General features: G+C 36.7%; 2 protein-coding genes across 6 annotated transcripts in view; one reads left to right on the top strand and one right to left on the bottom strand.

Moving 5' to 3' along the window:
• The window catches only part of LOC149268214 (uncharacterized), a 74458-nt gene that overhangs the window by 28355 nt on the left and 21070 nt on the right, over positions 1-25033 (top strand). The window lies entirely within an intron of this gene.
• On the bottom strand, positions 793-19061 carry LOC108609325 (uncharacterized). Of its 5 annotated transcripts, none has more exons than XM_089475103.1 (4): positions 18866-19061; positions 18738-18798; positions 2674-3783; positions 793-2609 (listed from the first exon to the last, which is right to left on the bottom strand). In XM_089475103.1, the coding sequence occupies exons 3-4, from the start codon at positions 3781-3783 to the stop codon at positions 1092-1094; spliced, it is 2628 nt and encodes an 875-aa protein (XP_089331229.1). In that variant the 5' UTR covers positions 18738-18798; positions 18866-19061; the 3' UTR covers positions 793-1091. The 5 variants fall into 5 exon arrangements, with proteins under 5 accessions (XP_089331229.1, XP_089331225.1, XP_089331228.1 ...); XM_089475099.1 differs by lacking the exons at positions 18738-18798; positions 18866-19061 and adding exons at positions 16173-16249; positions 16512-16895; XM_089475102.1 differs by lacking the exons at positions 18738-18798; positions 18866-19061 and adding an exon at positions 18413-18712.

Here is a 25033-nt window from a genome sequence, read left to right as displayed (position 1 = left end):
CCAATATTTGCCTTCCACAGGCAGCAAGAGTCAAGTTGTGCCCACAAGCACAAAAATATATTTGCATGTAAGTAAAAAGATATTCTTCATGCGTATCACCACATACCCTTCTGCAGGTAGAAGAATAGAGTTGCGCACACAGGAACACAAATGCCCATACATGTAGCGAAGGACTGAAAATGTATGGTTAAAATTTCAATTTCGATGTATTTAAAAATATAAATGAAATAGAAAACTCATTTAATTAAATATATATTTTGAAACAATTAAAAAAATCAACATCAATTGCGCGATCTGGATTCGAGACCGAAACCTCTCGATCAAGCGTAACGCCGCTAGTCACAACGCCACCTCACTCTTCGAAGTTGCGGTGGCAAAACTGAAGTAGATTCACTGCTGCAGCGCCATCTAGCAATATTAAACTAAACTAAAGAACTTTGAATGTATGTGTGCCAAGTGATTAGTGATTCATTCAGATTACACATGCATTTGACGAGTGCTAGCTGTTCTAATTTATTGCTAACACTTGCAACAAAGTATTACACTATTTATTCAATATATTGAACATGCTGCAATTTAACAAAACCATAATGCCCTGATTTTCGATGTTTAATGGGTTTACCGTACTTATACATAACGAGGATTTTTGAAACATAACATCTTTAAAATAGCATAAATATGATCCAGACCTTGATCAAACAGCAATTGGCCTTCAGCTGCGAAAGAAAAATTTAGTGGACAAAGATTTAATCATGTAGATCACAAAATGTAATCATACAAGTACACAAGTAATTATGATATTAAATAAATAATTTATTTCATTTATTTTTATACAGAATATACATATATTATCGTACGTACATGTATATCACTATAAAATTGAATGGCTTATTTCGAAAGTAAATGTCATTATATTAATTATTTTATATTATGGCTATATTTTCCCTAGTGAATTTTACGGAGAAAGTAAAAGGAAAAAGAAATATACAAATGATTTAAGTTGGCTACATTTACATGCATACATATCTACATACATATGTATGTAAACAAGTATGGATTTCAAGCGATAAATACTTATGTAATTACTTGACTTAATGCTTGGACCTTTCATCCACGTCGGCAGCTACAATGGGCTCAATCTCGTTATCTTTTGTGTTCTTAATATCTGTATCGGACACAATGTGTAATTCGACACTTTCAGGTGTGTTATGATGCTGATTTGTTTGCTGATCGTTATGTCCTATATCGCGTTTCTTTTCATTCTCTTGATATTGGTCGTCAGAACGACTTTGTGCATTATGGCTCTGTGGCACAGACGACGCTGATTGGGGCTTTTCTATTGCAGTCAATATTGATTGAAGTAGACCTTGTGACAGAATGTCTACGTGCATTGCACTTGGATCATCAATGTTACCATCATTTCCTTGATTGGTACCAGCATTATTTACTGAACTACCAAATTGTATTTGAAAGTTTTGAAGTAGCTGTCCATTACTTGCGCCAAACATAATGTCTTGAGACTTTTGTGCAGATATTACATTCAAGTCATTTAAACCTGGTAGCTGCTGCAGATCTGTACCATCCGGCAGTGCTGTGACTGTGGACTTTTGTGACTCATACCCGAAATGATCAAGCTCAATTTCATTTCCAGAAGACGGTGGGCCATAACTGTCAGCAGCGCCAGCTAAAAATTGTGTATGCTGTTCCGCTACAGGAACACTCTGCGCTATGGCATTGTATACTCTAGGAGATTCTGTCGAGACGCTCCCAAATTGTTGCTGCTGATGCACTTGGTACCCAGAGCTGCTGATCAAATTGGGACCTTGGCCGCAATCGTGTAACACAATTTGTGTCTGATGGTGCTGGTAAGGATGCCGTCCCACTGATACTGATGTTTGTTGGTTAAATCGATCAAGTTGCTGGATTAATGGTAGTGCCTGAGAATAGAAAACTGATGGCATGTTCTGGGGAATCACATTATTGCTTATTGGTTGCTGACTCGAAAGGTGGATATTTGGGGAGGGTCTATTTGAAAAATATTGCTCCGGTGCCCGCTGTTGCTGCGGTGCGGGAATATAATGAAGGCTTGGTAGCGATTGTACATCAAGTGGAGTAAAAATGGGTCCTTGATACGGTTGCGGAAGCTGCTGTTTCATAATAACCTGTGATGATGCCAGCCGATTAAAGGGCGCGCCGTATGCGGGTAGTGATGCAGAAGCTGCACTATTTAATGGAATTTCGTGAGTTGCAGGGGGAATATATGCAGGTGCTTGCGGCGGTGGCTTTACACCAAATTCATCCAAATGTTGCACAGTAGCCCCTATAGACTCTATAAGCCCCGTCGGCACAGGTGGGCGGAATGCGACTGGTGACTTAGGATGTTCGCGATTAAACTTTGGATTACCTGAATGTGTACCATAAAGGATGTTTGAATTGTAATGGGAATGTGACTGGGCTCGAGACTGAGAAACGCCATACGCAGGACCAAATATATGTGGTAGTGGCAGACTTTCCCCTGCAACAGTTTTATGTTTCGTATCATAAATAGAGCCAGGCTGATATGAATCTGCTGGAGGCTTGGAGTAAGTATCATTTGCGTCGGCGAAAACCTAATCATAAAATAATAGAGAAGCATGTCAGAGAGATGTTACCTGAAACTATATTGCAACCCACCTGTAACGCTTCAGAGTCAACGGTGCTCAGATTACCGTCGATAGTAGGACCAGTTACTATATTACCGGACTCACCCTGAAGTGCGACTGCTACAAGCTGCTCGTCAGAAAGGCCGTTGACAGTTTTGGCACTGTTGGCTCTACCAAAATTATATCGTGAGCCAATTATATGGCCCTGATCGACATGACTGTAACCCCTTTGAGCTACAATGTGATTCTTTTCAATGTAGGTCCCAATCGGTGCTGGAATAGGTTTCCAGCCATCGCATGCAGTGTGAAAAGGTGTTTGCGAGCCAGTCACACTGTGTGTGTGTCCAGAGGCATCTATTTGGATCTGAACTTGCTTAAAAGGGCTATCAACTGGGCCACTAGAGAGTTGCTGTACACCTGAATTATTTAATATAATAGTCGTTGCTGGAGCATGGCTGAAATCTGTTGATTGAGGACCTGGTACGTTAATGGGAAGTGGTGGTGGTCCGTAGTTTGGTGGTGTTTCGTAAGCTGGCTTAGCTGGGAGGTTTGATGGTCCCGAGGCGGGTGGACCATAAGAAGTTGCTGGGTGATGAACAGGGTTAAACAGTTGGGCAGAATGTGATACCGGCAATAACTGTTGGGATACAGGCCGTGTAAAAAATTTATGTTTTGGAGGTGCTGCATACTGTGGTGCCGGACGGTGTTGAATTTTCAAAAGCTGTGGAAATGATTTTGGTGGTGAGCCGTAATGTGGTGCTGTTTGTGGTGTACCATATTCTGTTGTGGGTCTATACTGTGCATACGGTGGTCCATAGAATGGCTTATGAACGCCAAAGTGTGTCTTGATTTGCTCATGCAATCCATTCGTGGATATCCCAGAACCACCGCCAAAATTGTTCAGCTTTGGAGGGCCATATTTCAATACCGGCAAGCTGTAATCTTTAAAGGGAATCTGCTGGGGAACACCATACTCACGGTGTGGTATTTGATGGAGAGTATGACTAAAATGTGGTGTTGGCCCAGGTGGTGAGCCGTATAGGTCTAAGCCAGCTTCACGTCGTTTGACGTCGTTTCCGTTTAGCACAGCCCTGGCAACACAAAAACAGAAAGACGTCAGTAAAGCTAACCGCAACAGCATCTGAAACGATAAAATTTATTTTTTTTTATTATTATTTATTTTTATTATTATTATTATTACTTATTTGTTTGGCTTTTCACTTTTAGGTTCGGGCTACGAAAATATGGGAAAACAAAATCATTTCGCTTCATGCGCTCTACCGACATGGCTCTTGAACAAAAGGTCACTCTCTACTCTATGTTCCCTTTCTGTACCTGATTTTATTTCAATGATCATGGGTTTGCCTATCAGAATGTATTTTTTTATACCCTGAACCCATTTTCAATGGGAAATCAGGGTATAATGGTTTTGTTGAAATCTATGTAACAGGCAGAAGGAGGCGTGGCAGACCCCACAAAGTATATATATTCTTGATCAGGGCGACGAGCTGAGTCGATTTAGCACTGTCCGTCCGTCTATCCGTATGTTTAAACGCGTCGATCTCAGAAGATATAAGAGCTAGAGACTTTAAAATTGTTTTCCTAGGTCCGTGTATAGCACACGCATATCGAGTTTTGCTTTAAATATCGAAAATTTGTCCCGTTATTTTATTATCGATTAAAAATATCAAAAACTAGTAATAAATTTATATCTCCTACACCTTTAACGCTAGAGTCTCCAAATTTTAAATGTATACTTATATACATGTTATACAATTTCGATATTCACCCCTTCACCATCACATTTGTAATAGGCGTATTTCACATACTAGAGACTTCATGAAGATCGTTCACAAGAAAAGTTATTAAGCAATGAAGTTCTCATAGCAAGCACACACTGCAGACCATGCGTGTTTAAGCGTGGGTGCTTGTGTGTGTGTGTGCGTGTGTCTTGTGTAAGCAGAAAGAAGCAAAAAATGATTGAAATATCTATTGCTCGAAGGGCTCAGGGGATCTCGTATTCGAGCAGTCTCCACTACAGCTTTCTTACTTGTTTTTAAATGTAGTGCCTGATGAGGCGTGCAAATTGAAATGCGATTTTCTATCGCTTGCACCTACGCATATACAGCTAAAATTTACCTTTTTAAAAAGAGGCATATGTATGTACATATATATACAAGCCAAATGGACCCATTTAAAAGGATGCAATTAAAAAATACCTATTAAAGTAGGTAAATATAAATGTGATTCGAACCCAAAATCGTTCACACCATTCTAAGTTGAGGGAGGCACACGCCAATGTTCATGTCGTATGCATACAAACAAACACATACACCCACGCACGTGTAAAGCCTTACAGTCCTACAAATGCTGCTACAAGTGATATCAAATGTATATACATCTGTATGTGAACACTTCCCAAGATCGACCAAATGCAAATGCTGGACTTTAAAATTGCTACAGGCAGCAAGAGCTTTGCACACAGACATACAAATGCTAATCATGTAGCATACTGTAAGTGTGTGTGTGCATGGTCGACACGAAAACATTTCCACTTTGCGCACCAACGCTTTCATACCTGTTCAAACATGAACATACATAATAATAACAAGTAAGAAAGCTCTAGTCGAGACTGCTCGACTACGAGATCCCCTGAACCCTTGGAGCAATAGATATTTCAATAACTTTTCGCGTCTTTCAGCTTACACAAGAAACACGCACACACACACGCACGTACGCACACACAGGCATACACACACGCATACAGACACACATACACACACACACGCATACACACACAAACGCATACACACACACACATACACACACACATACACAAACACATACACAAACACATACACACACATACACAAACATTTACATACATATACACACACAAGCATAAACACGCATGGGTGGCAGCGAGCGCTTACTATGAGAATTTAATTGCTTAATAACTTTTTTTGTGGACGTACGATCTTCATGAAACTTTTTATGATTATAACATGGATATGCATGTAATTGCCAAAGCACAAGTCTCTAGTATTTGAAATACGCTTTTTACAAAAGTGAGGGTGAGGGGGTGAATTTAAGGGTGGGGGGTAAATTTTAACAAAAACCGAAATTGTATAAATTGCATATAAGCATACATTAAAAATTTGGAGACTCTAGCAATAAAGGTGTAGAAGATATAATTTTATAACTGGTTTTCGATAAGGTTTTTTATCGATAAAAAAAGATCGGGATGAGTTATCGAATTTTAATGATAAACTTGATATGCGCGCTGTAATTACGGACATTTTAAAAAAAATTTGAAGTCTCTAGCTCTTATATCTTCTGAAATCGACGCGTTCATACATACGGACAGACGGACAGACGGACAGACGGACAGACAGACGGACAGGGCCAAATCAACTCAGCTCGTCATCCTGATCAAGAATATATATACTTTGTGGGGTCTGCCACGCCTCCTTCTCCCTGTTACATACATTTCAACAAAACCATTATACCCTGATTTCCCATTGAAAATGGGTTCAGGGTATAAAAATAGAGACAGTACTCGAATAACCTGCGCGTTATCCGACACAAAGTAATAAATATGTCATCCCTTAGTTGCAGCGACCAATGCAGCGTCTAATATATGTAAATGTAACGTGAGCCTGGGCCCAAAGATTCAAAAAAAGGGACACTTAAGTAAACATCTGGGCACTTGTTTGTGTGAGAAAATGCACCCTTCCAGTGACTGGAAGTAGTTTTAAGAGTCTCTGTTAGGTATATAAGAACTAGGATTTTAAGCAATAAAGAGTTCAGTTAAGATCTTGAATTCGGCAAATGTGGAGTGTTTTTCATTTTAACGCTCTAACATTTTGGTCCTTCGGCGTTCTCTGTGTTTTCCCCCACCCGTGGTAAGAGACACAGAGAAAGGAACCAGCGTCTTAATGCTGATAGTTTTAAAACTCAGCTTAAGACAAAATAAAGTATATTACTCTGTTTTCCCCCGCCAGTAGTAAGAGACAGAGTATATACATATATAAACTAAAAGTGGTGCTCAAATTTAAAAAAAAGAAAATTTGTAGTGCTGGTGGGTCTGCATTCCCAAAAAGGGACTAGACCAAATAAAAAAAAAAAAAATTTAAAAATCCGAAAAGTTCGATTCTCTCGTGAAGTGCGGAGAGAGAAAAACAAAAAACAAAAACAAAAATTGAAGTGATTCTGTTCTCTCGCGTGAAGTGCGGAGACAGAAAAAATTAAAAAAAAAAAATAATAAATAAAAATCCGAAAAATTCGGTTCAAAAAAATAAAAAATCGAAGTAATTCTGTTCTCTCGCGCAAAGTGCGGAGAGGCAGAATACTACCAAAAGGTTTCTGTTCTCCATCCAAAAAGAGAGACAGAGTAAAACTACAGCGAAATTCGACGAAAGAAAGCGACTCATCAGAACCGTCAGTGGCCAACGGGAAGAGGAATATCACCAAGATCATCAGGCTCCCCCTTCAGAGAAGACTGGATCAACAGGAGGACAGCGCGGATAAGATAAAGATAAGTCGTAGTTTAATTTTTTTTAATAAATATAAATAAAAATAAAAAGAATGCTGTCAGAAAAAGTGATAAAGCTCTTGAAAATGCAATCGGACTTAGTGTCCAGATTGAAAAAACTAGACTCATCTGAAGAAATTAGGCCACCGAGCGAAATTTTAGGAGAGTTAGAAAAAATAAAAGAAGAATTAGAAAATAATCATACCTTATTGTTAAAAGTAGGGGTAATAGACCATGCATACTTTAACAATAAGGAATTTGATAAAGCGATGAAAAGCATACAAGATTTGAAATTAGAAATTATGAGGGCTGAGAAAGAAGAAGATAAAGATGTGAAGCATGTTAGAGCAGTCACAGTTCACAAAAGCTCTGAAGAAGAAGTAGAGTTTGAAAGCAAAGTCGAACAGTTAAAACTATATTTAGTAGAAGTATATGAGGACATTGCAAAAGGAAACGTAGGAATCTTCGAGATTCGAAAGAATAAAATTAAATATTTATGGAATAAAGTTTCAAAGCTAGTTCAGGAGCTAAGAAATAAATATGTGTCAAACAAAATGTTTGACGAAGAGGTTAATGAATTAGATTTTGATGTGCAAAATGCAATCAGTGCGTTAGAAGCCAAAAAAGGCACCCCAATTCAACCCATAATCCACGAAAAAATGGATAACCTTCCGGGTCTACCAAAAATTCAAGTCCCAATATTTTTTGGAGATGTCAAAGATTGGGATTTATTCGCTGAATTATTTTGCGACCTTATTGATAGAAGAGAAGATTTAACTCCTTCTATCAAATTCAGTTACTTAAAATCCTCATTACGAGGAGAAGCAAAGAGCATGGTTGCTCATTTATTCTACCGCTTGGGAATTACTTACCAAGCGATATGAAAATAAAAGGAAAATTTTTTCGGAACAATTGAACCGAATAATGGACCTTCCAAATTTAAATATTGACTCATCCAAAAGTATCAATTATTTTATTGATACAATTAATGAGTCAATACATATAATTAAAAGTAAGGCTCAACTTTCAGAAGAAGTTGATAAAATCTTTGCACACATAATACTAAGAAAATTTAGTAAAGAGGCACTTCAATTATACGAAAGCCAAATAAAAAAGACAAAAGAAATACAATTACTGACTGACGTAATAGACTACTTAGATCAGCGACATTGTTCATTATCCACTTCAAATAAGGAGGAAAAGAAAATTCACTCTGGTTACAACTGTCCTATATGCAAAGTAGTAGGTCATAGTACCACGCAATGCACGAAATTTAAGGCAATGGTCCCAAGAGAAAGATTGGATGCTGCAAGAAAGATACAGTTATGTTTGAGGTGTTTAAGACACACGAATACTAATAGGTGTACAAGTAGCATGAATTGTTACTTTTGTAAGAAGCCTCATCATACAATGTTACATATAAATACAGAAAAAGTTAATACAGTAGTAACAATTGAAGAGGCCTTATTAGCCACAGCGATAATTAAAGTTAAAGCAATAAAGGGGAATTATATTAACTTAAGAGCCTTAATAGATAGTGGATCTCAAAAAACAATTATATCTGAGGAGGCCGCACAGTTGCTAAATTTACCCAGAACCAAAAATGAGACAGAAATAAGTGGTGTCTCATCAGAAAATGCTTGTAGATCAAAACACAAAGTTAAGCTAATAATAAAACCTAGAGAGCCAAATAAAGAACAGCTTAGGGTTGATGCCATCATATTATCAAAGTTAATGAAAGCTCTCGCAGTTAGCAAAGCAAATATAGACATAGCTCAATGGCACAATTTCACTTTAGCTGATCCGCAATTTTATAAACCAGGTCGTGTAGATATAATAATAGGTGCAGACTTATATCCACACGTACTAAAGGATGGGATAGTAAAAATAGATGGATTACTTGGGCAAAATACAGAATTTGGTTGGATTGTATCAGGTTGTACAAAATCGAAAGGTAAAACAACGATAGTAGCGACAAGAAGAAGAAGATGTCAAAGAGATAGAATTTTGTGAGAAAAATTTTCTGAATACAACAAGAATTGATTCAAGGGGTCGATATGTTGTTACAACTCCGTTCAAAGAAGAAAATGAATTCGAAGAATCAAAGCCACAAGCTATAGCTCGGTTTCTTAGCTTAGAGAAAAAGCTGCAAAAAAATGAAAAATTAAAAACAGACTACACAAATTTCATGAACGAATACTTGCAGTTAGGACATATGATATCTACAAAGAAAGAAGGAAAATATTATTTACCACATCAGGCAGTGTTAAGAGATAGTAGTCTGAAAACTAAGCTAAGGGTAGTTTTTGACGCATCTGCAAAAACAACAAATAAGAAAAGTCTAAATGACATTATGTGCACGGGACCAAGAGTTCAAAAAGATATATTTGACATTATATTAAAATGGCGACGCTGGGAATATGTAGTATCAGCAGATATAGAAAAAATGTATAGGCAAATAAAAATAGCAAAACATGACCAGGAATTTCAATATATTGTCTGGAGAGATTCTCAAAGTAAAAAATTAAAGAACTTTAAGCTTACAACAGTCACTTATGGTACTGCATCATCTCCTTACTTAGCCACTAGAGTTCTTTTAGACATAGCCAATAATTGCGATAATGCAGCAATTAAAGAAATAATTAAAACAGATTTTTATATGGACGATCTTATGACAGGCGCTGAATCCATACAGAACTGTAAAGAAATTGTTGAATGTGTTTCCAGTGAACTAGCAAAAGTAGGATTTAATCTGAAAAAGTGGATTTCAAATAAACCAGAAATAATTGAAGAAATAGACAGAAATGAGGAAAGTATGGTATTAAGCATTGAAGAGAATGAGTTAATAAAAACATTAGGGCTACAGAGGGGACCCCTCAAAGATGAATTTAAATTTAGTTTCACTGACAACAATATTAAAACAATAAATAAAAGAACAGTCTTATCAACACTTGCTAAAATATATGATCCCTTAGGGTGGTTATCCCCAGTGACCATAATAGGGAAACTGTTTATGCAAAAGCTATGGCTAACGGATAAAAAATGGGATGAAGAACTATCCAAAGAAGAATTCAAAGAATGGAAAGTGTATCAAGATAATTTGAAACATCTACAAAAGCTAAGAATACCTGGGTGGGTCAAAATACAAAAAGATATTGAAGTACAGTTTCATGGTTTTGCTGATGCTTCTGAAAAAACCTACGCAGCAGTAGTATATGCCAAAGTAGGTAATTCAGTAATGATATTAGCTAGTAAAAGTAAAGTTAATCCCAAGTAAAATCGTAAAACTATTCCCAAATTGGAACTATGCGCTGCCCATCTTTTGACAAAACTCATTTCTAAAATAACAGAATCGATTGGAATTAATGTTGAAATCTTTGCGTGGAGTGATTCCACTATCACATTAGCTTGGATCCAAAACGGATTGAATAAAAATAAATTCATTAGAAAAAGAACGGATGAGATTAGGAAAATGTCAGAAATTAAATGGAATCATGTAAAATCAGAAGACAATCCAGCAGATATAGCATCCAGAGGAATCAATACTTATAAATTAGTAGAATGCGAAATTTGGTGGAATGGGCCAAAGTGGTTAGCCAAATCAAAGAACCATTGGCCAAAAGAAGAAGAAAATGTAGATGAAGAAAAAATAAGTGTGAACACTATGATAGAAAACTCAGAAAAGAATATAATAGGTGAATTAATCAAACGATATTCTTGTATGCAAAAATTACAAAAAGTAGTAGCATTTATTATTAGATTTATTAAAATCATAACCAAAAAAACGATACAAAAGCCACAAAAATATATAACAGTAGAAGAATTAAATAACGCTAGAATATTAATTATTAAACAACAACAAGCATGTCAGTTTAGAACAGAAATAGGAAAGCTGTTGGGGAAAAAATATTTACAAAATAAGAGTAAAATAATTAGTTTGAATCCATTTTTAGATGAAAAGGGAATACTTCGAGTAGGAGGAAGATTAGAGAAAGCTAGTATTGGATTTGACGTAAAGCATCCAATTATTCTTGACAAATGCCATTTAGTTAACTTAATAATTAGAGATGCGCACACTATCACTCTGCACGGAGGTATTAATGTAATGAGAAACTATATTCAAAGAAAATATTGGATAATTGGACTCAGAAACTGTCTAAAGAAATACTTACGTAATTGTATTACATGCACTAGATATAATCATACACCCACACAACAAATAATGGCAAATCTCCCTATGAATAGAATTACAATGTCATACCCATTCTTTAATACGGGAATAGACTATGCAGGGCCTTATTATATGAAATGTTCTAAGTATCGTGGGCAAAAAATGTATAAAGGGTACATAGCATTCTTTGTGTGCATGGCAACAAAAGCTATACACTTAGAAGCAGTTAGTGACTTAACGTCAGATGCATTTTTAGCTGCAATGAGAAGATTTATTGCAAGGAGAGGAAAATGCTTAAACATATATTCTGATAACGGTACAAATTTTGTAGGAGCAGCTAAAAAACTAGAAAAAGAATTTAAGAAAACAATTCAAGAAAATACAAAAATTTCTTCAACGTTAGAAAAAGAACAAATAAAGTGGCATTTTATCCCGGCGGCAAGCCCTCACTTTGGAGGAATCTGGGAAGCGGGAGTAAAATCAGTAAAATATCATTTAAAAAGAGTAATAGGAGATAGCAATTTAACCTTTGAAGAAATGACGACACTATTATGTCAAATTGAAGCAGTCTTAAACTCCAGACCTCTATACACTACAGGGGATGATATCGATAATATCGAAGTACTAACTCCAGGACATTTTTTAATAGGTAGACCCACAGTAAGTGAAGTGGAGTCAACAGGAGAAGAAAAAATAGGAAACCTAGATAGATGGAAACTGATCCAAAAAATGAGGAGAGATTTTTGGAATAAGTGGAAAAATGACTATTTATATACCCTTCAGCAAAGAAATAAATGGAAAAAAGAGATGCCAAATTTAGAAGAAGGGCAAATAGTATTAATAAAGGATGAAAATTGTCACCCTGCTAGATGGCCACTAGGGATAATAAAAGAAGTTCACAAAGGCCAAGACAATAAAGTTAGAGTCGTAAAAGTTAAATCTCAAGAAGGGTTAGTTACACGACCAATCAATAAAGTATGTCAGCTAGGTGAATTAAAAAATGAAGACTCAGACCTAAGAAGCACAAGACAATCTAGCAGAGGGAAAGGAGGATCAAGACTAAAAGTACTAATGGCAATGCTAGTCTTAGCTCTCTTCTGTCAGGTATCAAGTGCAGAAGTAACGAAAAGCGATAAGATAACAATTTCAAAATTAGGTAACAACTCAGCAATCTATTTAGATCCAATGGGTGAAGTAGAAATAGTAACCTCATCATGGGATCTAATTATTTACTATAACCTAGATTCATATTTTGACATGTTAAAGAAAGGGAGTGAATTAGAAGGGAAAATGAGAGCAGTGTGTACGAAACTACAGAGTTTCGAGGACCAATGTAATATAATACTAAATAATACAAAAAGACGAATAGCAGAATTAGAAGATAATAACAAACTATTTATACTACAAAATAAACCAAGAACCAAACGTGCACCTTTCGAATTCATGGGCTCATTATATCACTTGCTATTTGGGATAATGGATGCAGACGATCGAGAACAAATGGAAGAAAACATGGTCAGTTTATTAGACAACCAACATAACATAAAAAAATTGAGTGAGAAACAGACATCAATAATAGATTCCACAGCAAATATACTCAAAAGAACCACTGAGGAAATCAATATTCATTTCAATGACATGAATATGACAGAATTGCTAAAAGAATCGTATTATGTGTATAAGGAAGCAATTAATTTCTTTATGATAACAAATCAATTAAATGCCTTAATTGAAGAATGTGACAAGATTCAAACAGGGGTAATAAATATGCTAATTGATATAAATCATAGCAGATTAAGCCCGGTTATATTGAAGCCTTACCAATTTGGGGAAGAAATAGCCAAGATAAAAGAAAGTTTGTCCGAGAATTTAGTCTTACCAGGGAAAAGGACAGGTACAGAACTAAAAGAAATATATCAATTACTTACAACGAAAGGAACCTTTATAGACAACAAAATAATAGTTAACGCCAAGATTCCGCTATTCAGCAGATACCCATCTCATTTATATAAGGTTATCCCAATACCAGTCTACAATGACGACCAAATGATAATGGTACACCAAAGAACAGAATATTTAGTGTATAACTTCGAAATTGATTCTTACCACTTAATGGCCGAAGCCACATTAAATAAATGCAAAAAATGGCAACCAAACAAGCTCATATGTGAAGGTAACTGGCCCTGGGATAATGCCAACGATAACAGCTGCGAAATATCACCATTCAAGCCAAACCGATCGGCGAACTGTATCTATCAAACATTAGTTCATTCAAAAACATACTGGGTTGAATTGGAAGGTAAAAGTAGGTGGTTATTTAAAGTACCGATTAATGAAAAGCTAAGCGTACGATGCAAGGAAGCACAGCAAGAACTAATAGAATTACCAGAACAGGGTGTGTTGAAAATGAAATCAGATTGCACAGCTCGATCAGGAGATAAGACCATAATAGCTCATAATAATGATATTCACACTGAAAGATACGAGAAAATCGCACCCTCATACGTAGGAAAGATTGTTGACGTTCCAAAAATAGTTTGGAACCCATTAGCACTATCAAGAATAAATCATACGAAAGAAATTGAGCATTTACAAATAGCAATACAGCAAATGAAGGAGAGCCATATAGAATTAAAAGGGCTCCATTTTCATCACATATCAGGTCATGCTTCTATGTTAATAAGTATTTTGATTGCATTAATATTAATCATATATACAATAAGAAAATGTAATGTAAAGAGGCGATTAAAAGCTATAACATTTCCTGGTCCCATATAATTTGAAATATAAAAAATATACAGAAAAATACTCGATAACCTGCGCGTTATCCGACAAAAAAAATTTATTCGATAACCTGCGCGTTATCAAACTAATATTAAAATGAAAACAAAAAAGCAAATATATTTTTGGCCCCTCTGGCAGAATGTTTGAAAACATGCGAATACTGGATGACCTGCGAGTCATCGAACAAAAAATAAAAATTTTTACAACCACAACATTTTTGGGCCCCTGGCAGAATGTTCAAACATGAACATACATAATAATAAAAATAGAGACAGTACTCGAATAACCTGCGCGTTATCCGACACAAAGTAATAAATATGTCATCCCTTAGTTGCAGCGACCAATGCAGCGTCTAATATATGTAAATTTAACGTGAGCCTGGGCCCAAAGATTCAAAAAAAGGGACACTTAAGTAAACATCTGGGCACTTGTTTGTGTGAGAAAATGCACCCTTCCAGTGACTGGAAGTAGTTTTAAGAGTCTCTGTTAGGTATATAAGAACTAGGATTTTAAGCAATAAAGAGTTCAGTTAAGATCTTGAATTCGGCAAATGTGGAGTGTTTTTCATTTTAACGCTCTAACAATACCCTTCCCACAAATAATAACGAACCCGCAAACATTTTGCATGAGCATGGCAAACGATTTGCAGAGTTCGGTATACTCTTCATACAAAAGGGCAGACTCGGGTTCTTGCTGCGAAGAAATGTCAATTTTTGTGAGCTGCTGCTTGTACTCAAATGCATATACACATTTGAGAGAGCAGAGAGCATCGAGAGAGAGAGAGAGAGAGCAAGGGAAACATTTAGCATAGAGGGATCTTTTGTTCAACATTTGACCATCTCGGTCGAGCGCATGAAGCGAAATGATTGTGCTTTCGTATATTTTCGTAGCCCGAGCCTAAAAGTGAGGAGCCGAGAAAATACGATGTTGCTACGGTCATACTAATGCATAATGCTCGAAAAAAGTGTGCAATATTCTTTACACTACTTGCCTGGTCTATGTGTTCTATGGTTAATGGTCTAATAGATTTAAAATTATATCTCTTCTGAGATCTTGGCGTTCATGCGGACGGAGTTATAAATGGACACAGCTATATGGGCTCAGCTCGTCGCTCGTCGAATATATGTATAATAGTTTGCTCATATAAGGACCAGAATTTTCGTCGCAATAACCGTGCTACTGTACAAGTTATCACATAAGAATTGTCTTTAAGTATTGAATAAGTATGACATTCAATCATTACCAAATGCTACAGACCTATTTCGCTGGTGCATAAGTTCAGTGTCCCAATGACTACGCGCAAGTGTCCGCGTTACCGTTTATGCTGAGTCGACTTGCCGACTTTAATTTTGTAGCTTAGCAATAATCTTCAGCCTATGCTATAGTTCATAGTTCAGTTCTGTAACAGACGTCCCCTAATAAAGTCGAACAGTGCTCCGGCACTTTGATATCATATCTTGCCGTCAACTCATTTGTACCTTTGAGCCACAAGGCCAAACGTAAAGAGAGCATAAGTAAGGCTCTCCACCATAATCTTCCTAAGTCCTATTCACCGAGGATTACAAGGAACGTCCCGGTACGGGAGGATTAAGGAAATTACTTACAACTTAACGTACATACTCTATGGGGTCTGCTACATACATATAACAAAGACAATATACCATGATTTTCCATTTTCAAAGAGTTCAGATTACCATTATAGCAACATTTTCTTTTTAAATGTCCATTGCTTTAAGAAGGTAGAAGGTAAGTGCGTCAAGAAAAAGTATAAAAGTATAAAATAAACAAAAAAAAGTAATTAAAAAAAAAAAATATATATATATATATATATATATATATATATATATATATATATATATATATATATATATATATATATATATATATATATACATATATTGTAATATTTGTCTGTGTATAAGGTGTCAGTTTTTCTAAAAACTTCATATTTTGCCATAGAGAATCAAACATGCATGTATATTAAAAGTAATAGGTAATATGAATTGGCTTTGTGTTACATATGTTTTATCAAATTACATACCACTTTTTCACTAAGTTTGAGATTCATCTTATAACAAGCAGAAAACTTTCACTTTGGTTAACAAGTCAGTAAGCAAACTACACGAATAATATAAAAATAAATAATAATAAGCATTTTGCATAACAGCATTCATTATTGAACGAATTTGTAAAATAAGTTAACTATTTTAGTACTTAACGGCAAATCAAGATGCAACTTTATTCACTAATCCAGCAGTTATCATTAATATCTGTGCAAAAGTCGGCATTTTTAGTTATTAATTATTATATAAAACTAAATTGTACAATCACAAAACTAAAAAAATATTTGTTATCACCTCATTAGTTATAGTTTCATTACCTTTTTGGCTTCTCCGTTATGCTTATAAGACTAGATTTTAATCCACCGTTTTTTTTTTTTTTTTTTTTTTTTTTTTTAATGAGGTATCCTTTTTCAAATAGGTATCTGCTTCCTAACACGGTTTTTGCCTAAATTTTGTCTGGCACTTTAAAAACAAATGAACGTATTTGACGTAGAATTTTGCTTTGCCACTGCACTAGGACACGATTAATATTGAAGAAGGCAATGACAACATTGCTGCGAATTCGTCGCACGAAAAAGCAACAGGTCGTGTGTCACTTTACACTCTCGAATTCAAAATAGTGCTGCCGAGATGATAGCCCAGCTCATATAAGTAATAGCCAACGTTGGCAGCGACTCAGGTAGAGTAAGAAAAACACGAAACTGAAAGTGAAGAAATTTTGTGAAACAAGAAACAATAAGTGTGCTGCAATCGAGAGTTGTTGACTTTGGCATACCCTGTTGCCATTTGAAATAAAAGACATATCGTTCTCTCTGTCTCTATCTGAATAAATGTATTAATATGTGTGCATGTTCTTCTAGTGAAATAAGTCCCAATATATTTTTATATATACATATATATTTTATTTTATTTATTTTTTTTTTTTTTCGATTTAGCGGGTATGAATTATCGAGACTGCATCTTAAAATATATATTTAATGATACTAATTAATGATCTAATTATGAAGAAAGTAAAGTGTAACATTTGATTATGCTCAAAAAGAAAATTAGGGTATTTTTATGCCACGCTCAAAAAGAGGCGAGGCTAACAGTAACTTTACAATCCAAATTTGTTGTATAAACTTTTGTGGTTCGCCACGCCGGTGGCCGTAGATAAATCCGCCATAGCATTTTGGTCTTGGGTGGTCAACCCGAATATACATTGTACGTATGTATGTACAAAATTTCACTTCTATACGGGCGTAGACATATGATTTTCATCGATCTTCATAGAATCGTGGCATTAGCTTACGTGCAAAATTTCAGTGCCGAAATAAATTTCGTTCATACGGATAGACGGGCGGACAGCATGATGGGTACTGCACAAATCCAATATACTTATCTCACTTTGGTAAACGAGTATAATAAACAAATTCGATATGACGACGTCACAGTCGCCACCAGAGGCTCGTCAAAGGGAGAGCTATCAACGTAAAGCAGTTGGAAAGAGGAACGAAAAAGAGAAAAAGCAGTCTCTTCTACACGACCAGTTTTGCAATATTTTCACACAGATTATATATGTATGTGTATATATGTATATACACTATTTATGTGATTTTAAATAGTTTATATGAATATGTACATATGTATGTAAATATGTGTGTATAGACAAATATTTGAAAGCATTTCAAGATTAACCAAGGTACCTCTTAAGATACATGTATATATGTACATACATGTATATGTATATATAAACTAACAAAAGATCTAGACTTTAAAAAGTAAACCAAATGTACATATGTACATACACACATAGCGGTGAGACGGCCCACTGCATAACACTGGTTGGCGGTCCAAATTCTACATACATATGTATGTATGTATCTACATAGTTCGTGTATGTTTATACAGTACGTATACCTACACACATAAATATGAAGATGTGTTGCTATGTAATGTGGAGATAACACGAAGAAGTACAATTATTGAGAAAATATTTAAAGAAGTGAAATTGCATTCCAATATTTTGAGTTTGTTAAGACATTTGCTTCGCTTTCGTCGGCGGCTGCTGCGTGTAGGTCGCGCCCACATTTTAGTTTGTTACATACACACACATACAAATATGTATGTATGTCTGTACATGCGGGTCCAACCACAAAACTCTGTGGTCGCACTTTCGTTGTTTCAGTTTCCCAATACATACATACATACATTCACAAATATGTACATATGTACATACCTGCTATTTCAGTGATGTTTACGCTACGACCGTCGACGCATTTAATGTGATGACGTAATTATTGCGCAACTCACTTTCTTCTTTCGGTCTTTCATTCTCTGGCCAACGTTTCTTCAACACTTGATATGTATATGTATGTACATACATACATACATATGTATGCAAGTATGTAGGTGTGTGTTTTCTTTGTGAGTGTCGCTGAAGATGTATCGTTGAGTTTGTATCCGCTTCTGATTTCATCTTTTGTCTTGAGCAAACTGCTTTGTAATTTGTTATGCTCACGGTTCCAAAAAGCATCGATTACAGTCTCAATTGGCATACTTACATATGTATGTACAGTGACGAGCAAAACTGTAACACGAATTCAATGTTGCAACTTCAAGAGTCTGTAATTTTGCTTCTACTTTATGGATGTTTAAGATATTAATTTTATTTTGTTAGTATGATATTTACCTGTCATATTTGAAATTTTGAAATGATTCGGTTGGGTAGAATAATTATAAGAAATATAAATGTAAAGAAAGTTAAATGTTATAGTTTTGCACCCTGGTCATTTTTTTATTGTTTCATCTGACCATATTAACAGTTTCAAGTCATGTGGACAATCCTGGCATTGGCCTAAAGCTCCCACAGTATAGTCTGTTGACTGTAATAGTACAGTAAAGCAAACTGTCAAGCGCGGTGGCTGCTCTCTTTTGGTTTATGGGAGAATAAACCAAGATTGTGCTGGAACTCTTGGTTTTAATCGATGGAATAACGTTTCATGAGCAATACCACTGACCAAACAACACATAGACTAGACATGTAGAGCAACGTTTTTCACGCCGCAACATCTGTCTAGAAGGTCCCGGCCAACTTCGTATTCGCTCGGCTTGGTATTGGAAGGCTCGGGTAATGAATGAAAGATAGCACGACGAAATCAGTGCGCTCTAAGCACGCAAACGAAATGGTCATGTATGCGCTTTGCGTTTTTTGTCTTACTCTCCCTCTGTCTCTCTCTCCCTGTGGGCTCTCAAATCATGAAGCTCAGCAGCGCACAAAAATTGAAATTTCTTCGCGACGGTCCCAGCTCTTTCCTTTTGAGTGAAAAGTATACCGAAATCTTAAAATCGTTTGCGACATTCATGCAAACAAAATGTTAGTGTTTCGATATATATTTATGGGAAGGGTATGAATGCGTTGAGGCGTATAAAGAATATGATCTCGCGACGGGCATGCACACACACACTTGTAGTCCCTTGCTACATGTATGTGCTTTTGTGTGCGTGCGTCGCGAAACTCAATTCTTTCTCAGTATTTTCGTCAATCATCAGCCTGTGCAAATTGTAAAGCCCAAAATTTGCCGTTGGTCTGCCATATGAAGTGAGCACATGCTTACATACATTTGTGTATGTGTATGCTTGTATGGGATGGCAAGCTAATTGTCTCTGGATTTAGTAGTTTGTAAATTTTGTATGATTTCAATCCTAGGGTGACTATCAAATGGGCCATTATGACTTAATTAGAAATTTTTGAAAATAATGAATAAAGCTTGAGTATAATATGACATGTGCATTTCATCATATATTGCAAAGCATTTAATAAAGTTAATAGTGTTTTACGATAATTTTTTCGGTTGAAAATGTGTATAAAATAACTTTTTTATATATGTATAATTATTTACGGATATAAACACATTTATAAACATGATTAGCAATAATAATATGTATATAAATGTACCTATGTACATATGTATGTTCATACATAGTACATCTGTGTAAAGTGGTTATGACAGTCCGTAAGACCGACCAAATGCAAATGCTGGGCTTTAAAATTGCTACAAGCAGCAAGAGTAACGCACGCAGGTCACAAATGCTCATACACGTAGCAAGGGACTACAAGTGTGTGTGTACTTGCCCGTCGCGAAATAATATTGTTTATGCGTATCAACGCATTCATACTCTTCCCATAAATATATAGCGAAACACTAACATTTTGTTTGCATGAATGTCGCAAACGATTTTAAGATTTCGGTATACTTTTCACTCAAAAGGAAAGAGCTGGGACCGTCGCGAAGAAATTTCCATTTTTGTGCGCTGCTGAGCTTCATGATTTGAGAGCCCACAGAGAGAGAGAGAGAGAGAGAGAGAGAGAGAGAGAGAGAGGGAGAGTAAGACAAAAAACGCAATGCGCATACATGACCATTTCGCTTGCGTGCCTAGAGCGCACTGATTTCGTCGTGCTATCTTTCATTCATTACCCGAGCCTTCCAATACCAAGCCGAGCGAATACGAAGTTGGCAGGGACCTGCTAGACAGATGTTGCAGATGTCTAATCTATGTGTTGTTTGGTCAGTGGCAATACCTGATCACTTTACAGAAGAATTTGGGAGAATTAGGTGAACATATGGGTTTTACTACTGAAAAATGCAGAGCAATGAATCAAAGAACACGTCTAATTTGGTCAAAAAGTGGATAATATGGCAAGGATTCAACACCTTGAAGTGTCCTGGAATATTCTTTAGACATGAATATCATTGAAAATATATGGAGTCATTTGAAACTGCAGCCTTCAAATTATGGGTAACTCCAAGTGGAATGATAGAGCTATGGGATAGGAACAATGACATTTGGTGCGCGATTCTTGCTGAAATGGTGCGACGGTACAAAAAAATGACATCCACAAATGAGTAGAAAAATTTCAAGTCTCTAGCTCTTATATCTTCTGAGATCGACGCGTTCAAACATACGGACAGACGGACAGACGGACGGACGGACAGACGGATAGACGGACAGAGCTCAGCTCGTCGTCCTGATCAAGAATATATATACTTTATGGGGTCTGCCACGCCTCCTTCTGCCTGTTAACAAAACCATTATACCCTGATTTCCCATTGAAAATGGGTCCAGGGTATAAAAACAAGAAATAAACAAGAAATATTAAATATTAACACTTAATAATTAAGAAAAACAAATTGTACTACTGAGCGACACTTTAGTTGCCCGGTATAGCGTATGGCCCGTAAAGCTAGGAAGATCACTGCGTTGATTGCGTAGGAATAATATAAGTCAAGATTTCATTAACATTTACTGAAAACAAACTACCATTATTTTCCTATTTGATAAAAATTCTTTAAATCTGTCCGTGACCATTGACGAACTAACGACCGCATTCTCTAAAATAAACATGCCACCACCAGAAAATACACTCCCATCCACCAGTACAGGTGCCGAACCAACTGAGAGTACGATAGAGAGATACCTTAGGAAGATATTGACGAATTACTTAACCCAGGTGCAACCGTTTCGGTTGAGCAAGATCAGACGATTCTCCCAAAACACATGGGACGAATCAACGAGTTAGACAAGTTGTCAGACGTCGTACGAGTTTTAAATGACTTTTCTGGGAATAGAGCAGAATTCACTTCATGGCGCAAAAGCGTAGACAGGATATTTGAGGCATACTCTACTGTACGGGGAACACCAAAACACTATGGTATTTTAATGGTAGTGAGAAGTAAAGTAGTTGGGGAAGCCGATGCCGTATTAGAAGCGTATGATTCCCCACTAAATTGGGAGGCCATATCCCAATGTCTCACTGATCATTTTGCTGACCGCAGAGATCTTAAGACATTGGAATACCAACTTTATACTCTCAGCCAGAATGAACGATTAATAAACGAGTTTTATCAAGCCGTTTCTTATCATCTGTCTCTAATTTTGAATCAGAACCATGATTCATTTGCAGAAACAGAACCAACATTTATAGAGACAAAGCTTTAGATACATTTATCAGAGGTCTCAACGGAGGCTTACCAAGGCTATTAGCCATCAAAGAGCCAACCGACCTTATATAAGCCCTTTGTTCACGCACGAACATAAGGATTGCAAGCATGATCATTTCGTCAAAAATACTAACAATTATTAAATTGGTATTTGTCCTGAATATTATTTAGAAATCCACAGATAGCAGTTCTGGACGTAACCCACTTGGGCCCCCCGCAGAATGTTCATGCACATGCATGAACATAGAAATATGATAAGTAGGGGAACGTACGCGCTATGCACTCGACAGCTAGCATAAAATAAATGACATATGTTGCAAGTGTGAACTGTCAAACTGGGCATAAACAGCAAACTCAGCAATAAAATAATAATAGCTAATAAACCAATGCCGAGTCTTACAAACTACGCGATAAGTTAATAATATGTAATAGACCAATGCTGAGCCTTACACACTCAGCAATAGAAGCACTAGATTTAATGGTTGAAATTATACATGAGTCTGGGTATAAAAACCCGGGCCCAGCAGAATAAAGAATCAATACAAAACTAAACACCATCATAGTAAAGTGTATTCGTTCCTTCGAGCCGGATGAAGTATTTTTAATACTTCAATTTCATCCACAAGGAAAAATGTTTGTGATTAGTACAAAGTGAAGTACTAGTATTATAGATTTGTGCATTGGCTTTCCAACCCAAGCGTGAGTCGAGGCACAGCAAGATCAACCTGGTGATCAAAACAAAAAAACCTCCAACGGGATAAGCCAATGGATCTACAATAAACAAACAACTGTGTCGTCAACCATCAATATTTAAAGATAAATATGGTGGCATAATGGCAGAAATCAGAACCAATAAAGAGTTCATGAAAGTCGAAGTTGCCGACCACGCAATAGACACAAAACAACTTTATAGTTGGGAAACGAGACCAGAAACATTAAAGCAAGAGATGTTTTCATTTGGTTGGTCGAGCCCAATAGAGAAGTTGGTAAGCCTTGTGGACGAAAGAGCTCAAAGAGCAAGGCTGCACATTGAAGAGGTGCTGGCCAACATTGAGCTCAGCAACCAGGATGAAATCGTTAGCTACAAAGATACGCTAGATTTCCTCTGGCAGAAAGTCCAGTCAACACTGAAAGATTTGGAGGTAAAATATGAAAGGCCTGCCTACGAAATCGAGTACATAGACGAACTGGGAGTCAAAGTGTACACAGTGTCAAAAAAACTGGAAAGGAAAATAAGTGCACTGCAAATCGTAAAAGAAGACACTCCAAAGCAACCGAAACCGACACTTCCTCAATTTAACGGCCAACGTTCTTCGAGCAGTTCACCAAAATAATTCACAACAGAAAGGATATCAGCGACAAGACGAAACTGATATACCTCAAAATGTATCTCAAAGGAGAAGGTCAAGGAGTTATAAGCCATTTCTCAATTGGAGTGGGTAACTACAATTCAGCGTGGGACTATTTATGCAAACGCTACAAACGTTATTTGCCTGTGGACATGGAACTGCTGAAAGATAATGATGAATGCAATATCCTCAAGTTCGTGAGTCCCTCCAATAATAATGACAACGTCACAGCTGATGAGCTGACAGCATATCGGCTACTTTGGATGCAATTGTGTTCAAAAAGTTTGATGTCAGCCCGCCAGCAAGCCTCTACGAGGGAGGAAAAATAAATAAAGCTACTGAACAAGGTAATAAAGTTCAAGTGGTAACAACAAAACCAAATATAGGCGAAGACAAGAGATCAATAAAAAAGATCTGGGCTCCACCAACTCCAGCAAAGGATCCTTAGCACATAGAAGATGCGGACGAGAATGGAATTTCTGCCACAACTTCGACATCGACGTTGAGTATCACTGAAGACACATCAACAGATATCCAATTGGAAGTTCGACCAATGGATGATATTTCCACAGTTGGCAGCACGACGGAAGAGCAAACTTCTGCGGAGACTGCAACAGCGACTGGAAGTGCAGCTGAAGAGAAAAGCAACAATGCCGACTCAAACTCTTCAGTGATGACCACAGCAGCGCCACCAACAATGAAAATTAAAGCTGCAAGTACAATTACATCAGAAGGAGTCAATTGGAAGTAGCAGCAACATATTAAAGGAAACAATCATAACCACTACAAGCAAAACAATAGGCACAATAAGGCATCAGCATCAACAGAAGGACATCTATCACTTGGAGGCTTTGGCCTCGGCAACAATGAAGCGATCGACAACTTCCTCAATAGATGCAATCAGCTATATTAATGCAATAAACGATGACACCTACAAGCTGCAGAATTTCTTTAAAGAGGCACGACTTCACTTGGCATGGGAGCCGCCACCTGAGCAAAAGGCCAAGGTGATGGTGGCATACTGGATGTCACATTTTCTGGGCCCTGCAGAATGTTCAGGCACGAACATAAGGATTGCAAGCATGATCATTTCGTCAAGAATACTAACAATTATTAAATTTGTATTTGTCCTGAATATTATTTAGAAATCCACAGAAAGCAATTCTGGACGTTACCCACTTTGGCCCCCCGCAGAATGTTCATGCACATGCATGAACATAGAAATATTATAAGTAGGGGAACGTACGCGCTATGCACTCGACAGCTAGCATAAAATAAATAACATATGTTTCAAGTGTGAACTGTCAAATAAATAAATATAAATTATGACCCTGACCCTTAGCGATTAGAATACGTAAGAGGCGAGCGCTGAGCATTACAAACTCAGCAATAAAATAATAATAGCTAATAAACCAATGCGGAGTCTTACAAACTACGCGATAAGTTAATAATATGTAATAGACCAATGCTGAGCCTTACACACTCAGCAATAGAAGCACTAGATTTAAT

The sequence above is a fragment of the Drosophila arizonae genome, chromosome X, assembly GCF_054131065.1.
Source record: "Drosophila arizonae isolate 15081-1271.41 chromosome X, UAZ_ARI_1.0, whole genome shotgun sequence".
Lineage (NCBI taxonomy): Eukaryota > Metazoa > Arthropoda > Insecta > Diptera > Drosophilidae > Drosophila > Drosophila arizonae.
Note: the sequence above shows the minus strand (reverse complement) of the source record. Positions and strands in the feature narration are given on the sequence as shown.

Bases quoted from the DNA above. Each gene is read 5' to 3' on its own strand.
- LOC108609325 (XM_089475099.1), bottom strand. From the start codon at position 16,199: ATGAATCTCAAACTTAGTGAAAAAGTG. The intron at 3,784-16,172 runs GTATGTAATTTG...TTATCGTTTCAG, and splicing joins TCAAACTTAGTGAAAAAGTG to ATGCTGTTGCGGTTAGCTTT. The intron at 2,610-2,673 runs GTGGGTTGCAAT...TTTTATGATTAG, and splicing joins TTGACTCTGAAGCGTTACAG to GTTTTCGCCGACGCAAATGA.